General features: G+C 49.4%; 1 protein-coding gene across 19 annotated transcripts in view; it reads left to right on the top strand.

Moving 5' to 3' along the window:
* CACNA1C (calcium voltage-gated channel subunit alpha1 C) overlaps positions 1-26,757 on the top strand; it is a 639,436-nt gene that overhangs the window by 457,844 nt on the left and 154,835 nt on the right. For all 19 annotated transcript variants that reach the window (XM_025400899.1, XM_025400905.1, XM_025400901.1 and 16 more), the window contains exon 9: positions 2,554-2,726. In XM_025400899.1, coding sequence (XP_025256684.1) covers positions 2,554-2,726 — 173 coding nt within the window. The remainder of the gene's footprint in view (positions 1-2,553; positions 2,727-26,757) is intronic.

The raw sequence follows: 26,757 nt of genomic DNA, 5'->3' as shown, positions 1-26,757 counted from the left end.
GATGCTGTAAAACGGGATTGGGCCAATTGTCCCTACTCCAGTTGAGTCCCAGTCCTCTTCTCCCAACTCCAAAAGAAGGATGGGTAGGTGTTTTGTAACCAGAACTTGAACCCTCTGCAAAGTCACCTAAAAGAACTGAAGTGAGCCCTTACAAGGGACTATGAAGTTCAGCCCCTTGCAACTCCAAACCCACCCCAGAGGGGTACAAATGGAGGTAGACAGAAAGACAGTCAAGAGAGGAGGCCTTGAAACACAGTTTTTGGAGTTGATTTGCATAGGGAGAAAAATGCTATATGAGGTTACTGTCTCCAGGAGCAAGACTAAGGCCCCGGAGGCTTAACCAGGTACAGGGGATAAAAGGTTAGGAGGAGAGGGGATGGCATCTCTCTGTGATCATCCCCAACAGGGAAGGAGTAAAGCTTCCCTCTCCGTTGTGAGCTGTCAATCTGTCTGCTTTTCCCTAGCATAAAATCCTTGGGAAGGAAATGAAGGTACCCGCTGGTTGGCAGGAAGCCCAAGAAGCAGTAAGTTCAATCCAATTAGAATTGGATTCAATCAAATTTAAGAGGAAAATTCAATCCAAACCAGAGCATCATTAAGGCAGCAGTTGAAGAGAACTGGTTAGCTTGAGAGCCCCCACATTCTCCTAATTAAAAAGTTCCCTAGGCCCCACCCCAGCCCCAACTCCATCTCACCGTAAAGACGGTGCATGCTGAAATCAGTGCACTCCCAAGTGGCACAGGCCAAATGCAAGCACTAGGCAGTGCAGGTAGTGATGGAACTGCCCCACGGGACAGTAGACTCAGGAGTAGAGCCCTTTGCCCTCTAATGGTTTGTGGTGCCGTCCCTCCTTCCATGGTGCCTTTCCTAGAGTGTGGCTCGAGCAAAAAATTCTCCAAGGTGCTTCCAGCAGCCTCTTGCGCTGAACGAGGCCTTCACTGGTGAGAGAGGAAAACACCATATGGCTCCAAGAATTAACCAAGATGTCCTGTGCATGTACACACACACACAAATACACATATCCACGCACCACCGAGGGCCTCATTCCCCAAAGACTGCATGTCAAAACCAAAAATACTCCCCATACCTATTTTGCAAGAAAAGGCACAGACTTGCTTTGAGGGTTGAGAATTTGCTGTGTTGATGATTGCCTTCTGCTGCCAGGCTCCTCCTTGCCCAGAAAGTGAATTCGAAGTCAGAGAGAAACTTAGGACAGAATCGTAGAAAAGAAATAGTTATTGTGTCAGAAATTTTTCAATAGGCCCTTCTTCCAGCAAATCCCACTCCAGTTTCAACGTCTACTCGTTATTACTTTAAACCCAAATGCATCGTTTAACTTTTATATCATCTTGATTTTAGGTATTTTTCCATTCTGATTGGATTTCTTTAAACCAAAAGGGCAGCCCCCGGGACATTTTCTTGTGTTTGGAACCTTCATTTGTCTCCATGTAGGAGAGACCCTTCTCTAGATTAGAAAAAATATCCTTCCAGGAATGCTGAGTGGCAGATTGAGCTCATCATAAGAAGAGAGATTGAGGACATTAAATCTCCTGGGTCCCAAATCAGTGGTGTACTGGTAAATATTTAACAGTAGGCTCTCTGGGGGGAAAGCCCTGGTTTTCAGCATTTGCCAGTTACCGTGGTGTAAATATTCCCACCGTGGCCGATCTCAAGCTACCAGTGAGCCATCCCTGAAGCCAGAGTTGGGAAGAGGCATGAATGATTGGCTCTCAGGACCTGGTGCGAGTGAGTGGGCTTTGGTCTAACACCTCGTGTCACCTGGAGATCCTTGGGAGAGTTTTAAACGGCCACTCAATACTGGGTGGGATGGAAATGCATGTTCTGGAATACGGTGGTGGAGGTTTTTAGTTACTGCTTGGAACGGGTTTCCAGGTCTTTGGAGAACAGTTATTCAAAAGCAAAGCCTGGCCGGGCGCGGTGGCTCAACCCTGTAATCCCAGCACTTTGGGAGGCCGAGGCGGGTGGATCACGAGGTCAGGAGATCGAGACCATCCTGGCTAACATGGTGAAACCCTGTCTCTACTAAAAAAATACAAAAAACTAGCTGGGCGTGGTGGCGGCGCCTGTAGTCCCAGCTACTCGGAGGCTGAGGCAGGAGAATGGCTTGAACCCGGGAGGCGGAGCTTGCAGTGAGCCGAGATCGCGCCACTGCACTCCAGCCTGGGTGACACAGCGAGACTCCGTCTCAAAAAAAAAAAAAAAAAAAAAAAAAAAAAAAAAAAAAAAAAGCAAAGCCTGTGATCATGATCCAGGAAAAGAGGGAGATGGACTTCATCCATCCCCTTAAGCCTCTCCTGGCCTGTGTCAGGATTGTCCCCTTACTGACGCTTCCCATCGAGGTGAGAGCAGACAAAACCTAGGCTGGCTAGCGGAGCTATCTGTGGAAAGTAGGGGCGTGTGGGCAGGTTTCTCCCTGCAAAGCAATTAAGACTCTTGTTTCTCCTTATCTCCATCTCTCCTTCCATCCTTGACCCTTCTCGGTGTTCCCTCCTCTGTGCTCTCCTGCCCTGCCCCTCCTCTCACTCTCACCAGAGAGTTTTCCAAAGAGAGGGAGAAGGCCAAGGCCCGGGGAGATTTCCAGAAGCTGCGGGAGAAGCAGCAGCTAGAAGAGGATCTCAAAGGCTACCTGGACTGGATCACTCAGGCCGAAGACATCGATCCCGAGAACGAGGACGAAGGCATGGATGAGGAGAAGCCCCGAAACAGTGAGCAGCCGTCTTCTTCTGTGTTTGGGCTGGGTTCTGGGGGAGAGGAAACAACATCGGGGTCAACACAGAACTTTGACTGCCACCCTTTCTCGGCAGCCCACGGTGTGCCTTCCTGGAGCCGCACTTATCTCACTGATGGCAGTCACAGTCTTGCTACACACAGACATCGCTCACATGCGGGAAATCATAGCTGTCGATCTAGAAAACCTCATGCTCCTTTTAGAATATCTCACCTTAAAAGACAGTTGAGATGTTGCTAAGGCAGAGGCTTGTTTAAAATCAGAGATCCTTCTCCTCCAGGTTCCACCTTTTAGGGCCAGGGCCCAGGCTTCCCATTTGAAAGCACAGGCTTGTTTGAAAGGAACAATGTCTGCAAAGCAGCTGCCCGGAAAACTTTATACCTGCTCAGGTATCCTTCCCCTCTTTGCAGAAGGTTTCCGGACACTGCTGAGCTTTCTCGTAGGAAAGGTAGCCAAAGGTTTTTCTTAAGGGGGTTAGCTTCAAAGACCTGGGGAAGTGGTAAGTGGGAGCGTTGGGGGAAGCCCAGAGGAATTTGGCAGAATCCAACTAGGTGATGGAAATTGAGCCAAATCCCTTCCTCAGGGGTTCACGTGGCCCATTGTTGGATAGGCTGTGGCTGGGATAGAAATGAGAGTGATGGATGGCATTGACTCACAAATATGTAAAAAATGATGGATCATGAAAATTCAGGCTCTTATCAGATTAGCCCAGTGGTTCTGAAAGCGTGGCCCCTGACCCGCAGCATCGGCAGTACCTGGAAACCTGTTAGAAATGCAAACTCTCGGGCCCCACTCCAGACCCACTGACCCAGAAACTGTGGGGATGGGGCCCAGGAATCTGTGTTTTGACAACTCCCCCAGGTGATCAAGATGCATAGTAAATTTGAGAACCTTTGGGTTAACTCTGACCACTCTCTGTATATCTCATTTGGTCTCGATCTCTGTGACTCTAACCATACTCTTTCTTTCTTTTTCTGTGTGCAATATCTTTCTCTTTCACTACACATGTTTGAATAGGTGCATTTCTGTCCTCTCAAGCAGCCTTACTTAAAAACAGTTTCCTAAACACTGAGCATCTAGAGTAGTCCAGGAAGCAAACAGGTTAAAGAACCGTCCAGGGCATTGGCTGCGTGGAGTCATGCCGACAAAGGCAGGGAGCTGGAACTTCACCCTGAGCAGAAAGGACGATGAGCAGAGCTGCCAGGAGCAGAAACAGGTGCAGGAAGAAGGGACAAAGACAGCCAAAGATGTTCACGGGAGCAGAATCTCTGCTCCCTCATTTCAAAGATAGATTTAATAAATCTATCAACTGCTCCCTTTCTGATAACACTGCTCAAGGAGCAAATACAAATTTAAAGCACACAAACAACAAGGGACTGGTAACAACATAATTTAGTAACCTAAGGAGGCCTTTGTGCTCTGCTAAGTGGTTTTGCAAGTTGGAATACAGGGCCTTTGATGGGTTATAACAATGAGCCATGATGCCATTGAGGGTCTTCCTGGAAAAATGCCTGACGGCTTCTATTACACTGTTGATGGAACTGAGGAGTAGTGGATTCGTTTGTGGCACTGAGTGGTATGCTAAATAAACAAGTTGGCCTGTGAGCCACGGAGAAGCACACCTCTAAAATGCAGGAGTTTGTGTGCTGGCTCCTGGCTCCACCCTAAGTCAGAGCACTGGCCCTCCCTTGTGACTTATGGTGATGAGCATTTCTGTAGCATGTGTTACTGAAAACCTGCAATAGCCACTACATGCTTAGCAGCCAGTGGCTGTCCACTGAGATAACAGAACATAGCTATTCTGTTCTCTGCCTAAAGCAGGAGCTTCCAAGGGAGAGTGTGCGGCTTCTCCATCTAACCCATTAAATGAATAAATTCCTAGGAGAGTTCCCAGCATGGAGTATTCTTTGCAGCTGGAACAGATCACATTGACAAGGCCCATCTACCCAAATTTCTTGACAAACTTTGAGAAGAGCGTAATGAGCTGCCTACCCCAATAGACAGTCTCGCCAAGATTTTCCTAAGCCTAGATATGGATGGTCTTAGACTCTGGAGACTGGCTTCTCTCGCCTTGCACTGCTCCCTTACGGCTGGAGGAGCCCTGGGGGTCTGCTTCTTGTCCTGGGAGGACTGGAATGGGAGCCTGGCTCCTTCGTTAGTGGAAATGCTAATTAGTGGGACAGTTCCAGGGGATGAGGCAGGGGAATGAATATTTTAAAAAGCAAGGTGTACAGAGTAAGATGGACACATGCAATGAAGTGGAACGTGAGAGACAGGAATGGAGCCAGGAAGAGAATCCAAAGGACTGCGTCTGTTGGGGAAGTCCAATTAAAAGTAGAATTGATGTGATGAAATGATTAAGGAATCGGAGGCTTAATTCACTTGCAAAAAAGGCAAGACAGTGGCTCAGAAACTGTCTTCCTGTCTTGAGAATTTCGTAGATTGCCCTTTGAAACAAATACAAGGGGAGAAATCCTGCTACGTTTGAAGCATGTGTGTTTCAATTACCATAATATCTTAGCCTTTGAAGCTTCTAAAAGACTACAGTATGGTATGTTTGCCAACTCTCTTCAGCTCAGAAGCTAAGTCATCTTTTAAGAGAAAAGGCTGATCGCTCTTCATCAGCAGCTATGGTGACTCTGCTTCTCCCTGGGCAGCTTTCGTATTCCCGTGGTGTGAGGCTAGGGAGGTGGGGCTGGGTGCAGCGCAGGAGCTGCTTGGTGACACACAGCATACCTGAGGGGAGCCCAGGGATTCTGTTTTCTTAGGGAAAGCTGCAAAAGTCACCAAGGAAGTAGAAGAAATGGGCTGGAAGGACAACAGAAAGAAAGCATGCAGTTGGGAGGCTTTTCTCTAAATATTAGAGTAAGTGAAGTGGCCAGTAAGTTATATGCAAAAATATGTTCCAGTTCATTCATTCATTAGTCCACCCACTCACAAATGAAAGGTCTGCTCTCTGCCAGTCACTGTTGTAGACACTGGTGATAGAGCAGTCAACACGGGAGTCAAAAATCCCTGCCCTCGTGGAACTTAGATTCTAGTAGAGAGACAGATGGTAAATTAAATAGCACACCAGAGAGGGGCGAAGCAGTGAAGGGGGAAGAGTGTTGAGAGGTTGTGGTTTCAGAGGGGCAGCCAAGGAATGTCTCACGGAGAAGGCAGCATTGGAATAAAGACTTGGAGGCTGCAAGGAAAGGCACCCTGCAGATAGTTGGGAAATAGCCTTCTAGGGGTTAGCAAGAAGGGGCCAATGAGACGGGGGCCACACTGATGAATCCGGAGCTGAGGAGGCTTGTGCAGCTGGAGAGGAGGGAGCAAGGAGGTGAGTGGTGTGAGGTGAGGCTGTGGGACCCAGGGAGTAGGGTATATAAACTGTTGTGAGAACTTGGCTCTTACTGGGAGTGAGCCAAAGAGCCTCTGGAGGGGTTTGAGCAGAGAAGCAACACGATCTGACAGACCCTCACCAGGGTCCGTCTGCCTGCCATGTGCAGAATGGAGTGAAGGTAGGCCAGGGGGAGGCAGGGGTCCCGTCAGGTGCCTGCTGCCTCAGGAGATGCTGGGCCTGGTCTTGACACCCGTGGAAGTGATAAGGTCAGACTTCAGGACGATGTCATTTGCAGACGCATCAGATATGGGATGTGAGAGAGAGAGGTCAGGCATTTTCCAAGGCAATTGTTCTAAATGATACCAAGAGTGGAACTGTCATTTATGGATATGGGGAAGTCTGGGAGAGGAACGGGTGTCAGGGCAGGAGGATCAGGAAAGCCATCTCAGACCCTGAAGTTTGAAGTGCCTATTAGACATCCAAGTGGAAACGTTGAGTATGTAATAGCGAATGAACCTCTCCAGGAGAGAGATCTGTGGCTGAACTGTAATTTTGAGTCAACAACATATAGAAGATACTTATCCCCTGGATCTCTGGATGAGATCACTGGGGTGTGAGTGTAGACAGAAGTGAGATGCGGTCCCAGAACTGAGTCCTAGCCCTACTGATGTTTGGAGATTGGGATAAAGGGAAAGAACCAGCAAACAGGACTCCTAAAGGCACGGTCCGAGGGACAGAGTGTTGCTGCTGTGACTGGAAACTGACCATTGCGCTTAGCAATGTGGGGCTCACTTGCTGGTGCCCTAACACAGGCTGTTGGATGAAATACTGGGGAGAAAGCTTCCTGGTGAATCAGCCTTACCCTGTGCATCTCTCGAGTCTGCATGCCTCCTGCAATGGCCTGGAGCGTTGCTCTGCAGGCTTCTTGCTTCTTTGGCATGGCCCAGCTTCCAGCCACCTGAAGAGTTTGGCCATCAGGAAACCAGAAAGAGGACAGGAGGACACTCACACAGACTCTGGCAGGCCCATGGCCTCAAGGCAGTTAGTGTCTAAAGCTTAGCCCATCATGATGTTCCCTTCTACAGCAATGCCAACACTAGTCACTGCCTCTGCAACAGATTACCGACGGTCTTGGAAAAAAGAGGACTTGATACTCAAGAGCCATTTCAGAGCCAAAACGGCAAGAAAGGGGCATGTTTATGCACTGTTACCCTGGATGCAACTTCCTAAATGGGGCAGCCAAGAGCCAAGCCCCTTTTCTCTCTGGGCATAGACTAGGATAATGTTGAGGTCTGCCCACTCTAGTGACTGCTTCTTCCCTGCCTCTGAGCAGCAATGAGCAGCCCCTGTGAAGGGACCCATTGCAAAACCATCATTACCACACGGGTTTATTGTCATCAGCAGAGATGGACTGCTTCAAGGGACGGGGCTCATTTTCCAGCTCCAGTGTTAAATCTAATAGAAGGTGAGACACTAGAGGGAGAAGCCATAAAGAAAAAGAGACAGATTTTCTTCTTTTTCCTCTTCAAGATCAAAAAACACATTTATTAAATATTCATCTTTACGGGAATCTCTCTCTCATGTCGTTAAGACAACTTAAATGCAGCCCTGACTCTCTAAAGCTTGCAGTCTAAGCCAGACATTGATGTGGATGAGCATGTAAAAAGACAGACAGACGGTGGAACCAAAATATTGAATTTCCATGCAGATAAGCAGGATTAAATATTTACCTCATAGTATTGAGTTGTGTGACTCGGGAGCCACTTTTGCAGTCATCACCAGCTAGCAGAGCCACGTGCCTGCTGCCTGCCCCACAGAGTCTAGGATCACATATTATTGAGACAAGAAATTGGAAGGCTTGTAAGAGCTGCAGGTTGCCCACGAAAGGGCCCCATGTGGCTTGAGAGCAGTAACCTGAATATCGTTGATTTACATTATGTATGTGTCAAGGGCATGTACATAGTTATTTGATCTTTTAAAAAAAAAAATCAGTTTGATCAATATTTACCCTGGACCTCTGGATACCTACAACACAATCCCATGAAGCGTCTGGCTCAGATTACGTGAGAAGACACACTGATGTTTGTTTTCGTCCTTGATTCTGCTCATACCTCGCACTGTTAAGTGATCGTGCTGCCAGGCCATGAAGTGAAAGCAGATACTTAAGGCAGAGCCTGGAAGTAAGTCCTGGGCCTTCACGTAAACTCTCAGCTGGTCCTAATCAGAGCCCTGGAAACTTTAGTGCTGGAAAGTTGCCGGAGAGATCAGGTGAGGAAACTGGAGCCCAAGGTGGGTAACAGCCACCTGGCTAAATGTCACTGAAGTCAGCACTCAAACCCAGGGCTCCAGATTCCCCACACAGGACCCTGCCCTGCAGACCACAGTGCTCCTTACAGAAGCCTTCTCAGACACCCAGGCAGCAGCACTCCCTAACTGTCCCTCTGTCCCCGTAGCTCTTGGGGCACGTCCACACTTATCTTGTGGAATTACATCCACCTCATTACACTTACTTGCTGGGCTACACTGAGAGTTCCTTCACTGGGCTGCCTTTAATTCACCCTTGTATCCCCATGACCTGATATAGCCCAGAGCATGGGAAGGTCATGGCACATACGAGTCACATGATCACACGCAAGCGCGAGTGCGTGCCATATGCAAGTTTTGGCAAAGCACCTTCTGCCATGCTCTGAGCTCTGAGCTGATAGAGCAGGTGAGCTCACACTGCCACTGGACTGAGTTGGCTCATTGTTCTGTCTGCTCAGAACTGACTTCCTTGTGGCATCGCCGATGACATCCTTTCAAAGTCATTTCCTTTCATGAACACAGTTGCTCTCCAATAGCCCTCAGTCACCCTCAACTCCTGGAAGGCACCATTGGAAACAGGCGAATAAGCACAGAGCCCCCCATACGTGTGAACAGCAGTGATGACAGGGAAATTGAAGTGCCGTGGGAAAGCATTGGGAGTTCTTAAGCAATGAGATTGTGCTGTTCCCTGAAGACCATGGTGACTAGTGGGGCTGAGTACTGGGGCTCTGCAGTGAAACCACTGATGGATATTTCTGGCCCTGGTAGTCATGCATACCCATGGGCGAGGTCCTGTGGACTTGGTGTTGTGAGAGGCGTCTCACCCAGTGCGGGGGTGGGGGCCATGTTGTAGTAAGGATCCAGAAGGGGTCTGTTCATTGGTAGCACATCACCTTTGGAGCACAGCCTGGCTGCTGTGCTGTCTGGCCCCATAAGTGTACAGATGCCATTTTCCCAGCCAGGGGAGCTATGTATGGAAGGCCTGTGTTGTGTATACAGTGCGAAGTAGGCACGTCAACCTGTCTCCGTGAGCTGTCAGACACTTCCCAAAGCAAAACCACCAGACTTGGGCAAAGCTTGCTGACTTAAGCTGTTGGGAAGGCGTGGCAATCTTCTCACTGACCAATGGGCATGTGTTTCAGAGGAGTGGGAAGGTGACAGCCACAAAGCATTTTGACAAGAGACATTCACGGCTTCCTGGGCCTGGCATTAGATCAGCATAAAGGTGCCTGGCAGCTCTGCCAAGCCATCAGCTAATAAAGGCTCTGCTCCCTTTACGGAGATGCCTGCTTGACTTTAGGGGAGTGTCCAGGCCAAAACAATAACCTTGATAAGCCAACGAACTGCAGAATCCAGATGGCTAGGTTTATGGTGGAGAGTACTGTCAATACAGCTGAGAAAGGCACCAGAAGAAGGATTCCCATACTCTTTTTAGATACCTGCCTTTGTGTTGGTCTGCCTTTCACTGTGTAACAGCTATGGCGGGAACAGAGGCTGTGTGGAGGGGCCTATGAGAAGCAGGGGCCGGGTAGGGTGCTGTGGAGGCCACACTGTGGTTTTGGAGAGACAGGAGTTATCAGGGAGCCACCGGAAGCTCTCCTGCAGTTTAAAGTGGATATGGATGGGGAGCAGCTGTGTTCCTGGGATCACTGGCCAGCCAGCCACCCCACAGGGGCAGAGCAAACAGGCTGTTAGCTCTTGAACTGCCAGGCACACTGGGGGTCCTTGGCAAGGAGTGGAGCATGAAGGCCCTGTTCCTCTCCAGGGCCTGGAGGACAGCATCCTCTGCCTGCCTGCCAGGGTCCTGGCCCAAACCAGCATCTTCCCAGCCCACTTCTCTCTCCAGAGGCTTCATTATCTTCCCAGTTCCCCGGGCTACAAAGCCTCCTTCCTCTCCCTCTACTGTGCCCTTCCACAGTTATCAGTGCCTGTGTTCAGTCAGTCAAGTTGTATGGGCTGTCCTCTTTGCTTGGACCTCTCACTCCTTCCCTCCTCTCCCCTCACCTCTCTCTGCCTGGACTCGCAGCCCCCTTGCTGCCCTGCCTTCGAGCCCCACTCCCACGCAACCTGTGTAATGCAGCCTAGTTCATATTTCTGCAGCCGACTGTGTCATTCCCTTGTTCAAAAGCTTTGAATGTCTCTCCCTGGCTACAGAATAAAGCCTGAACATCTCTCCGTATTTCAGGCATCTCCAATCTGTGCCAGCCAATAACTTGAACCTTATCACTCCCTACTGCCCCGCCACAAAGCCAGACTGCATCTTGTTTTCCAGAAATGCCTGCTGCTGTCCTGTTTCTGCACCTTTCTCCATCTCCCGTCCTTCTGCCTAGAGCACCCGTTTCCTCCCCTGCTCCTCCGCCGCCTCCCAGCCCAGGTCGGAGAGCACATCTTGGCTCAGGCCTCCCAGAGCCCCCATCTCAGGACAGGCACCGTCAGCATTCAACCCTCACCTACCCACCAGTGGGCAGGGGTGGCCCAGCGCTCTTGTTATATAGAATGCTCTCAGGAGGCAGGAGCATGCTTTGGTAACTTCTTATTCACTCTCCCACTCAGTATGCAGGGCAGTGATTTCTATTTCACAGACTTCCCCCCAAAAAACATATTGAATTGAATTGAATCCTCTTCAGATCAGAGAATTAAGGTCTGATAGCCCTCCATTCATACCTAGTTGGCCAAATACCGTTTTTCCAGTCTTAGCCACGTTCATGGTAGACCCCAGAGAGTGTATTGTGGTTGACAGAATGGGTGGAAATGATTTGGCATTGTGAAAGTGGGCAGAGAGGAACGGTTGGAAGAAGTTAGAATTGTATAGTCCCAGGAGAAGAGAAGCCAGGAGTCGACAGCACAGGGACAAAGCTGCCTCGTGCCCACATACTCCCCATAGGATGGGTCATTGTTTCACTGGTATGGAGTCAACTTTTAGACTCTGAGTTTGGATCATGGACACATTTCAGCACTCTGGGGCTCTTCTGGGCTAGGGGACAGAGGAAGGACAGCGGCAGAGGCATGAGAGGGGATGACTTTTTCTTGCATGGAATGTGGAGAAGGCCTGGATGGTCTCCTTTTATCTTGCTCAAGATCATCTCACATGGGTACTGTTTGCCCCATTTTGCAGATGGAAAAAGTGAGGCTTGGAAAACTTATTCACATTGTTCAGCTTGTAAGTTGCACAGTTATGTGGGCCTTGCTCCCGGTTCTGCTCCCTCCATTCCATCCTGGTCTCTACCACAAGCCCCCTCAGGAATTGCCCTTCTCTTCCCACCAGGAGGAACCAGAAGAGGGCCCTCCAGTGCCCCAGCCAGAACAGCCTGTGAATTTTCCTTGGTTGTGGCATTTATTGCTTCAGCCTAATATGCAAAGCAGGTGGACGGAGGAAGGAGGTAAAGAGCGGAGGTGGGGGTGGGGGCGGTTGTGCAGGTAGTAGGGCATGGGTTTGATTTTTTTAAGTTGAACTTTATGATTCTGAGAACTATATTTGAAGCATGGAAAGAAGTTATGGCATTACCTTGCTCATGGAAAGAAAAAGCGAAGTGAGGTCAAGCGCCATCCCTTTGGAATGGTTTATGAGGCGGTTTTGTTTGGAAGGAGATGTATCAATTCTGTGACCTATCCGACTTTCCTTCAGTTCAGCGTTGCTTTGGACTGGCTTAGAGGAGGGTGTTGATCAGCCAGAATGCTCTGGGAATGGGAGTTGTAGCTTTACCACTTTCCTGCCTTGGCAAGTACAGAGGAATGTCATAGAACCGTCTCTGATGATTCTGGGCCGTGCAGTGCTACAGCACCATCACTTCCAAGTCTCCAATCCCAGGACCTCAGCACTACGGGGCCCCGGGGGGATCACTGACATGTGGCATCTTTGGAGAAGTCCTGTCACCTACCTAAAGCCATGGGTCACTTGAAGAATGGACCTACCTGTGTCCACTTGGCCTTGCCCAGAGTAGGCACCCAGTAAAGAGCTGATTTGATTTTAATTTGGTGCTTTGCAAATATATCTATACACCTGGGAGTTAAAGTCGCTCAGCAGAGGGATGGAAGGGGAGATGAATCATCCTAAATTTCCCTTTGATCCATTTCCTCCAATAACCAGTGCTCAGCCCGCCTGCACTACAGTTACCCGTGGCTCCCCCACCCATTCCACGCTTCCTTTTCCGTAAACACTGGGGGATAAGAAGCTCATGCCGCATCAAGACATCTTCACTGTCAGAGGCTATCAGTGGAGGGGAGAGTGATGGCTCCAGCCTTTCTCACTACTTGCTGATGTGGAAAATTATCATCCAGTAATGGAGGGAGATTAGCCGCGTATTGTATTTCCGTCATCGGGTGCATGGCATGGGAGGATGATTTATAGAACGTGGAACCCTGGAGCTAGTGGAAAGGGCACAGAAAGTGGAATCGTTGGCCTCAGAGCAGTAGCTGGTGTCTGGGGGAACCTCCTCGAGCCACATGCATGCCAGAACATCCTGAGTGCTTGAGAGAGACATGGGCACAGTAACGCGCATTTACGTCCCAACAGGGCACCCGGAATACTAAGATAAATAGACAGCATCTCTGTCCTGAGGGGGCTTACAGCCTAGTTCAGGAGACAGATGCACCAACAGACAGGTGACAGTGATGAACTGCAGTCATGAACCAGGGGCTGAAGAAACACGGAAGAGGGAGAGCAGAGTTTGGAAGAGGGTGGGAGGGGCTGCCTGCCCCGAGAGTGATTCATGAAGGTGCTGAATCAGTCAGGGTTGGTGGACCATTGTAATGAGCAGCCCCCAAATGAAATCTCAGTTGCTTTAGTGCAGTAAAGGTTACTTCTCACTCCACAGTGGAGTGTAGGCTGGGGATTGGAGGGAGGAGAGTTCCGCCGCACCAGTCTTCAGGGCCCAAGGCTGCATCCCTTTTGTGGCTTTGCCACCCCCGGGGCCTCGCGGTCTCCCCTGTCTGCTCTGCATCGGGCCAGCAGAAGAGGGAGCATAGAGGGCCTGCTGGAGGCTTCAGCAGCCAGGCCTGGGAGTGTGGGCATCGTTCCCGACACACCATCGGGCAGAACGCAGCTCCCAGTTCCGCCTGACTTCTAGGGAGCTGGCGAACAGCCGCTAGCTAAGTGCTTGGGGGCAGAAGGACTGGGGCTGGGTGGGCACAGGACAGGGTCCCTGGTGCGGTTTGGCAGCAGGTCACATGGCCAAGAGATCACAGACGGACCTTGTAAGCTGAGAGGGCTACAGTTGCCAAGTTGTAGAAGCGAAATATTTTTTAAAAGAAGGAAAGGAAATGGAATTGCCCCTGTTTCCTGGTGATTTAGTTCAGGGTGCACAGGGGAGAAGCCAAAAAGAAAGATCAGGCCGGAAAGACCGGGACCTGGTCCCAAAGGGCCTTGGAGTGGGACTCCATCCTGTGGTTAAGGAGGAGCCACCGAAGAGATTTAAGCAGAGGGATGACAAGGCACCAGTTTACCATGGAAAGTTCGCTGTGCAGCTGGGTGTGGACAATGGACTGGAAGCAGAGAGAAGCTGGAGGCAGAGCAGGGGGGCAGTCAGTGGTTGATAAGGCCTGAGTGGGAGTGGACAGGCAAGGAAGGATTGGAAAGAGCCTGCGTCCACTGGGATTAGGGTCCTAAGGGCTGACAGGCCCTGAACACCTATCCTGGAGGCTCCAGGATAAGCAGCTTGTGCTGTTCAGCCACAGGGTTGATGGAGGAGGTTGCACAGTGCCATGCCCCTCTGAGGAGTTCTTCCTGGGAGTCAGTTTGTCCTGCCTGCTCCGTGGCGGGATCCCTGCCATGACCCTCTGCCCCTTCAGATTCCAAGGCCTGTTTAATACCCATGACCACAAACACACTCACAAGCGGTCCCCTTACCCTAAAAGGTGACACGTTGAGAATTCCAAGTAACTCAGCCTCATTAAATCCCTGCCCTCGTGATTAAGTGCCTCCTGGGGAAAAAGTCGAGTAACAACCCCAAACATGGGCTTTGATGGCTCCATCCTTCAGGATGACTTCACCAGATGGAAATACTCATGCCTCTGGTGACAGCTGCAGTGTTTCCAGAAGAGATTTCTACTCTCATGTAACAGGAGACTTTGTCTTCTTAAATAACTATAATACCTGCTGTAAGTACTGGACTATTAATCACTGTGGTCACTTTGTGTTGAAGCCACACTGCTGGAGGGACAGAACTGAAGCCTTACCAGAAACAACAGAGAATCTGCTTAAGGAGTTGCCTAATAAAAAGGGTGGTCTGTTGGGGAGATAGATGGAATTCTTCAAAATAGAAGGCAATTGGCAGCGTTAGGCTGGGGTGAGGGTGAGGAGAAGAGGGGCAGCTGGGGAGAGAAGGGCTGGCTCGTGTATGTATTATTTTCTTTCTATATCCTGGTACCAGGTGCTGGATTCCATCTTTAGACATGTGGTTAGCTCCATCGCAATCCAAAAATTACGGAATCCTAAAACCCTGGGGTATAAAGGGGGCTCCAGGTCCCTGAGTCTGTCCTCATTCCCTGGGCTTAATCATGCATCTCCGAGCCACACCCTACCCCATGAGGGGCTGTTGGCCCAAAGACAAGTGTCTGTGCTGCTGTCCCAGGGCCTTGTCACATCACAACTGGAGTGATCACCTCCCAGCCGACAGTGCTCCCAGATTCCATTTCTTTTAGAGGTATGAGCAGGTTTCAACACTGTCTCTGGAAAAATCACAGGACATGCTCAAAGGTAGCATCATGGGAACAGGGCAAGGGCCTTCCACAACAAAACAGGAAGTTGTCCTCATTTCCAAACACCGGGCTTTGAACCTAAACTTGCACTTTACTGATAAGGCCATAAACTCTCCTCCTCCTGCACCCAGTTTGATTCACCAGCAGGGCCCACACATGGGGTGCCATCCAGAGTCACCCCTCCTCAAAGGAAATGATGGGCAAGAAACGTGTTTGCACAAGAGTCTCTGAACACAGCCCAGGAATGAATGGTCTCCGGTGAAGGTAGCCTGGAGTGATAGAGTAGCATGTTCACTTCTGCATGGCAGCTGCAGAGAGCCTAAGAAGAGAATGAAGAAAGAAAAAAGCGTGGCCATTTACTCAGTCATAAAAATATACATCCATTGCAATTTAGACTTAATACATATTAGTTCCTCCCGCTGAGGAAAAGTAACCCCAGCCAAGATCTGCAGGGCTGAGTCACTGGACAGAAGAGGTTTGATAAGAGAAATGTAAAGGTTTATCCTTTCTAAATAGATATATTTGAATTTTGGCAAAAGAGAAATTTAAAGGTTTATCCTTTCTAAATAGATGTATTTGAATTTTGATAAAGTTATTCAGTGTTTTGTTTTATTCTACAAAAAAAGGATATTAAGACATTTTAAAAATATCTGGGCAGAGGAGCTCTTGCTGTTCCCTAAATCGTGTTCTGAAACCTTATTTGCTAATCCTGAGGCTGGTTTTGACTAACATGGCCCAAGTCTTACTCTAAGGACTTTAGTGAGTACCTTGTGTGCGGGATCACAGTGTATGAAGATCAGAGGTCAAGCGAAGACAAACCCCAGGCTGGCACCGTTAAAGAATGATTACAACTGCGCTGGGACTTGTTTGTGTCTTTTGCTTGAAGTAATAGACTAAATCGACTCTCAGCAACTTACTGATGAAGTTGAAAAGCCTTAATTATTTGCTTGACAGGCTGGCTTTAAAGGAAAAAGCCTTTGTTTACCTTCTTAATTCCAAGCTTCAAATCAGCCTGTCCAACCATTGCCTCTCATGGCCATGACTCATAAGATATGATCATGGTGTCCAATATCAGTTATTATGTTAACAAAATTGTCTGAAAATAACCAAATGCACACCTGCTAACACAGGCACACACCCCGAACACAGGAGCAAGAAGAAATTAAGGGCTCCTTTCTTGTCAGGAATATTCAGAATTAGAGTCTCAATGTGTTTACTAGTATTCGCTAAGATTAGCTGGGTCCAGCTTTGAGTAAAAAGCTTGGCATGATGTTTGCTATGCCTGGCAGAGGCAGAGAAAAAGATCCCTGCTGTCCCCACAGGGGAGAGGGTCTGCTTGGCATAAAAAGTCCTGTCAGTGGTGGGTCCTAGCCCCTTGGCCCACTTCTGCATTGACTAGGAAGCTAAGGGGTCATTTGCTAACCCATCCTAGGTTTTCATCAAGAAGATCCCAAGCTTCAATAAAAACTGCAGAGTTTCTTCTTGTACCTCTTACATGGTATAAAATCATTGCCATTAATTATAATTTCCGTAATTCCTTAGTAAACTAATTCTATTAATCTATGAAGTCCTACCCCTTGATTAGATGAGTTGAGAGTACAGCAATCTGGGATGAATGACCCACCCTCCCAACAGGATGCCGGAGTTTTGAGCCTCAACAATTGTCGTGTGCCGTACAGGAACTAACAGGAGCCAGAGAAAAGCAGACAGCCTGACTTCACGGCCCCGCTTAATAGCCAGTCTACAGCTGGCCTCTCCCAGTTTCCTTGTTTGTAAAAGGAGGGGGTTTAGGTCAGTAAAAGCCCCTCCCAGCTCTGGTGTTTGTTTCTGTAGTTCTAAGTTGACATACGTTAGCTTTAGCTCCAAAAGCCTGGGCCAAACCTGATCATTTCAGTCCATCAGACCCCAGAGGAATTCAGTTGATTCTAGAATCTTACAGTCCACAGACTCCTGGAATTGCGGTTTTCTTCCTGCAGGCTTGCCTGCACCCTGAAAGCCAGCCCATTCTTCCAATGATCCTCCACACATGGGTGCACACCCAGATTTCTCTGCACAGAAAGCCCAGCCCCTCCATCTGCCTTCTGAACTGGCACTGTTACCAAGCAAGGCTTGCCCTATCCATCATGCGGTGTGCCAATCACTGAGACACAAGTTTTGCAGTGGAGAAAGGGTTTGTTCACAAGGCAGCCAAGCAAGGAGATGGAAGAGCAGGTAGTTTGGGGGATATTTATGGGATAGAGGAGCAAGGTCCAAGGCATGGGGAAAGGTGATTGGGGGGTAAAGAAAAGTGAGGCAGTCGGTGGTCTGTGCAAGTGTAGTCAAGCTTCACAGCTTTTCCTAGGATTCAAGTTCACAAAATGGCATCCTTAGCGTGATCTGAAGATGGATGTTTAGGCCCTCTGATGTCAAAAGGTCATGCACTGGACACTCACACAGGCCCAGTTGGAGGATTAGTGGTCTCAGCTAGCTTGAACTGGACAAAAGCTGACCCCAGTTCTTGAAAAATGACTTAAGCAACCATTACCGTGGTGACTTATACGTCAGAGATGTCATCTGTAAGGAGGCTTGTGGAAGTTTAGTTATATATTGCTTAGCTACATGACTTTTAGCTGCATATGTTTTAAAATCAACTAGAAGCCAGTGAGGCAAGTTAGGTTTGGTGGACCTCATTAGGTTAGCCCTTGGTTTCACCACCCCACCTTCAAAGCCCCGTCAACCATCCCTTCTTTTTCTGCCTTTCCTATCCTCACCACCTCTTCCCCCCAGCAGGGTCTTACCTGCTCCTTCATGCTCCCAGAAACCCCATCCCACGACTGCATCATAGTACTTATTATACGTGAACTGTAGTATCTGCCTATCTGCTGTATTCATTGCATTTTATCTGTGGCCTTCATGTATCTGATCCCATCTGCTGGGTAATACATCTTGAGTGTGGGGACTTTGTATTACCAGAATCCCATACATATCCTGGCGCATAGGCGATCAATGAATATTGGTTGGAAAAGGGTTTGGAAATTGGGGGATAAAAGTAGGGTCTTGGCTTGGAAGTCCTTGGAATTCTACCTCTGGGAATGGATCGCTTAGGCTTGCTTTGTCACTATGTCGGATGTAAAACCAGGTTGGGCCAGATCTGATCCAACATATCCAGCAGAGGATATGTAATTAACCAGACACACACGTTAATTTTTAATCTTCCATTCCTTGCCTGTCAACATGTCTTTCTCACTTCTCAAGGAGGATATGATTATCCCATGATGTTTTTCTTCGTGTACTCATTTCGCCTCCTCTTTCTTCTTCAAACATGTCCAAGGAAGTGTCAGAAATATTTCTCATTTTAATCTGTCTCAAGAAGGCCAGGTAGCCAGCTAAGAAAAGCCATCAGGAAATAAGAGAATACCAAGACTAAATTCTGAGTGGCTTCTTTACAACTAGAAAGCTGAATACGTTTAAGGCTTGAAAGGACAACACCCTTCAAAGGGGGCAGAGGTTTTATTTCATCCATTATGTGGTCTTCAGCATAATGCTCATTTCATTCACTGGCTGCGATGGAGATTTATGGAATAAATGTTATCACAAGCTGAGACGTAATGAGATCGCAACCGTATCTCCTGGATGTAGTGGAAAGCAACCATTTTGGTAATAAATAGAGGACAGCATCTAATTTGTAAATTCCTTTTTCCATTGCTAAGTTTAATCAGATCAGTGAAACTGAAGGGAATTGCTGATGACCAAAAATTATTTTCCATGCCTTAATCTGGCCAGGAAACATTACTCCTAATGGAAATGGCATGTTGCTCTGGCAATGGAAGGGGATGACATTTGTCATTAGACTAACCCAATTGTTGCGTATTGAAAAATATGTTTAGACCAAAATCTATTTAAAACCCAACAGAAGCTGAGGCCCCATGTTGCCCTGGTACTGGTATTACTGGTTCATAGAAGTAAAAACTCTTTCCAGTTAAACTACAGAGATCTGTAGCAGTGGCCATCCTAAAGATTTCTTCTTGACCCCACTGAACAGCCAGAGCAAGGCCAGAAGGACCACCATGGAGCCCAAACTGTGGTCACAAGTGACCTTTCCTGAATGGCAGAGAGTGGGTTCAGAGAACAGAACACAATCCCTGGCAGGGCCTTGGCTTACTTTAGGGTTGAAAAAAATTCAAGGGGGCACAAAAGGGAGTTGAATGCAGCTCTCTTTTTTCCAGCTGTGCTTCAACTTTTTTTCGTGATTAATCATAAAGATCATTTCCAGGATAGGGACCGTGCCATAGGTAAGTGACTGTTGACACCCAGTAGGAACTTCATGAATACTGCATGATGAGAATGACAGCAATGAGGAGCACATCTGAGAAGCTGATGGCCCCAGAGGGAACGTGGCTAACTGTGACATCTTCAGGGGGGGGCCCTGAGAATGCTGTATCCCTTCCAGTAAGAGTACCGTCTCCAGGTGACCTTTAGGTACAAAGCAAGGGGTCCTAAGGACATTCTTCTCTTGGTCTGCACTTGCTTTTGTATTCCCCAGTACATATGCCCAGTGTCCAGGCATCCGACATACTCAGAGCTCTAATATTGAATATGAGGAATGACAGCTACTGCTTATCAAGCACCTCCTTTTGCCCATATTATCTTTGCCCTCACTTCACCCTCTGAGACTGGTATGATCTCCATTCTCAGATGAGAAAAGCAAGGTTCAGATCATTGGCCCGAGGCCAGTTGGCTAACAGGAGGTTTACCCAGGCTCACGCCCAGGCACGCTCCATCTGACTCAAAAACCTTCCCTCTTTCTCTTTTGTCAGAGAGGCAAGCACATGGTAGACCCCCAGAATCATGAGCCTGGTGATAGGAGGAGAAGTGGAGTGGAAAGAAGCTCTAGAAAGGGAGTATGGAGACCTGGTTCCTAGTCCCAGCTCTGATACTAACTGACCCTGTGACCCTGAACAACCCTTTCCTCTCTGGGCCTCAGTTTCCTCATATGTAAAAGTAATACCCAAAGGATCTCGAATTGTCTGTTAATCTTTCTGCATTCTAATCCCCTTGAAGCCCCCTCCAGCCCTGTCTTTCTCTTGGAGTCTCATATTCCAGAACAAGTGTGTGACTGAGCTGAGGAGAGGATGCCCTCATTTTGCAAATAGACGCTTCTTCCATCTTGGCCAGGCAGCAGAGGTCACAAGAGAGGAAGTGTCCACTGCGTAAGGACTCTGGGCAGCTTCTCTGCCAGCATGCATCCCGCAGCTGACTCTTTCCTCGGGGCCCACACTCTCCTGCCCTTTTCCCAGAGCCTCTACCCTGACAATGTCTATCTTTACCTTGAGAGCACTGAACAGTAGAACCTCAGTGCTGGGAGGTGTCCGGAGGCTCTCTGCTTCTCTCCCGTCATCCCCACCTATGCATGAAACTCCTCTACAGCACCTTCACTATGGAGTCTGTCCACCCTGCTTCCTACACACTCTCCATGTAGGAACTTACCAGTCACAACAAACCCTTCCATCTTTGCGCAAGCCCCAGTTGCTGGAAGGTTCTTCCAGCTGACACCTGCAGCTATTGAGTGGCAGTGGAAAGACAGTGTCTGGGGTGCAGCAGCATCCTCCCGATGGTGTGGTGAATTATCCTGGCATGGTGAATTACTCACACTAATTGCTTTTCTGTCCCTGCACTCCCTCCTGCCTTACTTTCCATGAGGGGTTGTGCTTTTGAGATCATTTCCCACCACATCTCCCTTCGTCCTCCCAGTGACTCTATGAGGGAAGGACTGAGCTGCTGCACCGTGCGCCTTCTCAAACAAGGAGCCGGCACTGAGCACAGAGGGGCTCTTGCCTCTTGCCTCTGGCCCAGGCAGGCTTCAGGGACCTCTCTGCCTCTGTCTGCCTCTCTCCCTCCCACCCCTCGACACAGCCCTTCCTTCCTCTCTGACGTGTGTGCTTGGTCACTCCCATCTGCAAGGAGGCCCGCTCCCCCACAGTATTATTGAGATAATAACAGGCCACCTGTCCCCTTTCTGCTTTCCCCAAATCAGGCACATCCCAACTTCACCATCCAGGTAGTTGTTACTCTTGTAATATAAGCAGTGAAAGCGATAGAGCAGCTTGAATCTGCCCAAGGCCCATGCTCTGGCTGGACGGGCCCTCCGATGCCTGTCTTCACACAGCCCAACACTCCCATTCCTCACCCCAAGAGCCTTCCTGTGTTCCATCCACCAGGACCAGGACTCTATCCCCAAATCAGAACCTCTGTGTCCTTTCCTTCCTTCTGGGTTTCCTGGGCCACTGAGCCTGCAGCGTGAATCCTCCTAGAATTTAAGACTCAGAAGGAGAGCGGTCACAGAGAGGTGGCAGCGTACCCCAGGCAGTCGGGCCCAGGTGAACCCAAGGTCAGGCCTCACATTTCAAGTCGATTTCAGGATCATTAGCATTCCCACTTCCTGTCATGCCTCCAGGCCTTTTGCTTGTGGAAGACAGTGGTCCCTGTTCTCTGGATTTCAAAGACCATTTCTCTCTTCTGAAGGAAGAACAATCAGCGTCCCCAACAAGCCCAGCTCTCCTGAGAAATGACAGAATAGTTCTAAGATTCGGGCGAAGAGGGAGGAGGGATGAAGGGTGAAGAAGGCCTTTGATTCAGACTCAGCCTTGAGAGGAAGGATCTGGAGGGAGAGGCTGTTCAGTGGAATAATGAGAGTGACAGAGGCCGGCGTTCATCCCCATCTGTTGTCTTTGCACTTTTGGTTTGGGGTCAGTTTCTCCTTCAATGTGCTTGGCTTAGAGCTGCCCCAGCTGCTGTGGGCATGAAAACCACTGCCCACCAGACCCCACATCTTGGCCCTTACCCAAAATAACCCAGGAGGGAGGAAGGAGCTCATGGGTGGGTGGCTGGATAAATGGCTCTGAATAATGGATCGAACATTGAATGAGTGAAGCAGTGCACACCCTGTCCCTTGGCCCCAAGATGCTCATTCATACCCCTCTCTGAGCGTGAAGGAGAAACAAAAGAAAGCTGAATTTGGGGTGTGTGCCCCAGTGCCAGCCAGTCTTTCCAGGTTGCCCTGATGCCTCCAGTGCAAGTCCCCAGCCATGCGCCTGCCCTGGGGCACTCCCATCTGCCCTCCCAGGGAAGGCGGCTTGGTGCAGCAGAGGTGTGTGCTCTCTGGGCGCTTCAGTGGAGAGGAAAGGACAGGGGAGTCAGGATACAAGGGCTGGTCTGCTAGGTGGGGCTAGGGCAGCCTCACTCTTCCTTGTCCCGGAAGCACATGTCAAAGGCGCCAGGGCCGGGGAAGCAGCAGGGAACAGAGGCTGGAGAAGACCTGCGCCCCTGTCCCGGTTCTGCTCTCAGCAGCCTCAGTTTCCTCATCTTCACCTGTGGCTGCAGACGCCTTCCCCAGTAGTCTCCCCGGGTTGTCGTGAGCATTAAATGAGGTGATGTCATGTGAGTGCTTGAACAGCACACGCTGCTGGACTCTCTAAACAAAGAACCATATGTGTCAGAGCACCAACCAAGCTCCCTGGCACAAATAGCAAATACCTCAGGAAAAAGGACCATTCTGGGATGCCACGTAGGTCAAGGAGCCTTCAGGGAGGTGGTCGGAGTTGGAGGGTAGGTAGGAAGGCTTTTGTGCATGTGGGGGAGCGGTGGGGATGGAATTCCAAGAGTGGGGCAGCAGGGCAGAGACCCCAACACAGGTACATAACTCCCGGCAAGCACCCTGGGTGCATTAAGCCCTCTGTCAATGGTGTCAAAGCAAGAGGAACTGCGTGTGGCATGTTCTGGAGGCAGAGGGTAGGGCTGAGTGCATGGATCAGAGGACGAATGCTGGAAAGGGAAGGTGTGGTTCGATGGGTAGAGTGAAAGCGGTTTACCCAGGGCCCTGGGAGCCAGGCCAAGGGTCCCGTGTGCTGAGTGATAGTGATATGACATGGTGAAGTCCCTGCTGAGAAAGACTCCTCCAGAAGACGAGAGAATTACGTGTGGGCTTCAAGCTCCTCTCTGTCTGTGCCGAGAGTCCCCTTACAACCAACAACTTACTGCTTCATCCAGTCAACCCACTCCTTTCTTGTACAGCTCAATTTTTTTTTTACAAGGCAAAGAAATCTTAGAGATCTCCTCTCAACCTTCACCTCCCCCATCCCTTCAGCAAATGCTTACCCAGGCTTTGCCTGGAAACTTCTGCTAATGAGCAAGTCTTCATCTCTCCAGGTAGCCAGGCCATTTGGAAACCGTTTCATCCATTAGGGCACGATCTTCCCCCTCCAGTTCTCCTCCTTTGGTGCAGTGCCCTCTAGAACTACTCTGGGCGGGCTGTGTCGTCCTCCCGTGTAAAAAGACTTCAGATATTGGAAGGTGGTGGTGAGGTCTCTTAGGGTCTCCTTATCTAAATTTAACCTTTCCATTTTTTTTCCTGCTGTTCTCTGTAAGTGACACAACATGACATACTGGCTCTTCCCCATCACAGAACTCTATTATTGTTCCCTTTAAACATGATCCTGAGCACTGAACCTCTGTCCTAAGGGGGGTGTGCCTGATACAGGGGAGAGGGAAGCCCTTCCTCCCTGGGTCTTTGCCTGTAGCAGTGAGCCTGGAAATGCATGAAGCCACAGGACCTCTCACGAAAGATGTGGGCAATTAAAGCAGCCAGAGCCGGGCGCTGGTGGCTCACGTCTGTAATCCCAGCACTTTGGGAGGCCGAGGCAAACAGGTCACGAGGTCAGGAGATCAAGACCATCCTGCCTAACACGGTGAAACCCCATCTCTACTAAAAATACAAACAATTAGCCGGGCTTGGTGGCGTGCGCCTGTAGTCCCAGCACTTTGGGAGGCCGAGGCGGACAGGTCACGAGGTCAGGAGATCAAGACCATCCTGCCTAACACGGTGAAACCCCATCTCTACTAAAAATACAAACAATTAGCCGGGCGTGGTTGCGGGCGCCTGTAGTCCCAGCTACTCGGGAGGCTGAGGCAGGAGAATGGCGTGAACCCGGGAGGCGGAGCTTGCAGTGAGCCAAGATCACGCCACCGCACTCCAGCCTGGGCAACAGAGCGAGACCCTGTCTTAAAAAAAAAAAAAGAAAAAGGAAAAGCAGCCAGAGGCGGGGCGTGGTGGCTCATGCCTATAATCCCAGCACTTTGGGAGGGCGAGGTAGAATGATCACTTGATCCCAGGACTTCGAGACCAGTGTGGGCAATGTAGTGAAACCCCATCTCTATTAAAAAATAATAATAAAAAAAATAATTAGTCGGGTGTGGTTATGTAGGCCTGTAATCCTAGCTACTTGGGAGGCTGAGGCAGGAGCATCACTTGAACCCAGGAGATTTAGGCTGCTGCGAGCTGTGATCACGCCAACGCACTCCAGCCTGGGTGACAGCAAGACCCTGTCTAAAAAAAAACACACACACACACACACATAAAGTAGCCAGATGGAGCAAAGACTGCACCAGGGCAAGGAGGAGGAAAACAAACTGCAAGCATCCAGCAGGCAGAGTTGGGAGAAGAATTAAAGCAAAGGACGTGCCACATAGTGGGGCAAGCTGATCGATATCCTGACAGCTGCCCATAAACTCATTCATGAAATTATGGGGCTGAAGAGACACCATGGGGTTGGAGTTAAAATGACTCACTTCACATAAATGTCATCAATGGCGGCAGCCTAGAAATTTAAGGCAGCAATTTATTTGCCTGCTGGAAAGGAAGACACAAATGAGACCGGTCTGAGGAAGTCTTGCTCCGTACTCAAGACAGTTCTCCCTCTGTGGCTATTCACGGCCTTCAAGGTAGTGCTGGGCCCCTGTAGAGCTTCATTGCAGGAAATCTGACCTGGTCAGCAGCAGCAGAAAGCAGTGAAGCAGGAAAGATGGGGCCCAAGAGACGAGAGAAAAATGAGGGCAAATCGTGAGCTGTACGTAGCTTTGTGAACGGCAAAGAACAGGGTGCAAACATCAAAACTCATCCATAGTAAAACTCTGACTTCTGTACAGGAGAGGGAGCCTGGGGCCTGTGTCCATCCTTGATGATTTTCTGACCAAGGGTGGGCCCCTGGCCTCTCCGTGATGTGCATCAATGGCGGGTGAGAAAAGAAGGCAGCACTGATGGTGGAAAGAGGTTCAAAACTCCACCACCGTCTGCCTATGCAACTCTGGACAAGCCAATGACCCTCTCTGGACCTTAACATTCTCACCTATACAATGAAGAGCTAGGTGGGGGCACAGTAGCTCATGCCTGTAATCCCAACATTTTGGAAGCCTATGCGGGAGGATTGCTTGAGGCCAGGAGTTTGAGACCAACCTGGGCAACATAGTGAGACCTTGTCTCTACAGAAAAATTTACAAATTAGCCATGTATGGTGGTGCATGCCTGTGGTCCCAGCTACTCTCAAGGCTGTGGTGGGAGGATCACTTGAGACTGGGAGCTGGAGGCTGTGGTGAGCCAAGATCATGTCACTGCACTCCAGCCTGGGCAACAGAGTGAGACACTGTTTCCAAAAAAATAAAAATAAAAAGTCAAATGAAGGGCTGGCCTACAATCCTACAGACCCCTTCTGACTGCAATGTTATGATTAAGATCTCCATTTTACACTGGGGAAACTGAGCCACAGAAGAGTGAGGTCACATAGCTCCAAGTGGCAGAGCCAGGATCCAAACTCAGGCCCCTGGCCCCCGAGCCCATGCTCCTAACCACGCTACCTGCTGACTGCCTCCTTCTGCCCAGAGGAGCCGGCAGGGAGGCCCTGGGCAGGGTCATAAAATAAGTGCCTTCTCCCCAGGACCACCACCTGCACCCACTGCCCTCCTCCTCCACTTAGTGATGCCAGCACATCCTCAGGGCTCTCTTACCCTTGCTCTCTCATGATAGATAGGAAAAGGCTTTATAATTTCATCAATAGACATTATAGCTAAGAGGATGGACTTGGCATCAGATACACCCGGGTTCAAATCCTGAATCTTATTGGCGCTTGCTTGGAGAAAATGACTTAATTCTCTAAGCATCAATTTTCTCATCCAAAAAATGGGGACATCTAATGCCTCCCTCATAGGGTTACATCAGTTAATATATGTAAAGTGCATGGAAGAGTAGTTGGCATGTAGTGAATGATTGAGAAACTGAGCTGTTATTGTTAATATGAAGATAGAAATAGCTGATGTTGCTATTGCACACTCGGGGGACCCGGCCTTAAAATCAAGGAATGGCCATTAGGTGTCATGGAACCGGGCTGGAGGAGGATTGGGGGTGCAAATCATTCTCTATCCCTTTCCAATCATACCACATGGGTGACCATCTGGCATGTGGCACTTAGCACTTAAAAGGACACTACTAACGTCCTTTTAGTAGTGAGAACTGGGTTTCCAAAGGAGTCCTCTAGAGAAAGACCTCCACACTGCATGTCTAGAAGATCCCTGTCCCATCCCTAATGGTTGCAGGCAAGCTGTGTTTTCCCCTTAGGGTGTCTCGCCCTCCTGTGCGGTCAGATAGTCAGTTTTCCCCATAGTCCCCGAGGGTCTGAGTGTGTCCCAGGCTGCCCTGCCATCTCTAGTAAAGGTGGGGTGGGGGTGGGAGAGGGTGTGTGCCAAAGTTTAAAAGTTTGTTGGGTGCAGCTAAACTTCCTGCCCCTGCCCCCTCCCTGCCCCGTCCACCTCCCCACCAACCCAGCAGCAGTAACCAAAGCAGCCTGACAGACTCCGTGGTGCCATAATGGTGCAGAGA

Source organism: Theropithecus gelada, chromosome 11 (assembly GCF_003255815.1).
Source record: "Theropithecus gelada isolate Dixy chromosome 11, Tgel_1.0, whole genome shotgun sequence".
Classification (NCBI taxonomy): domain Eukaryota; kingdom Metazoa; phylum Chordata; class Mammalia; order Primates; family Cercopithecidae; genus Theropithecus; species Theropithecus gelada.
This window is presented reverse-complemented; position numbering and strand designations above follow the sequence as displayed.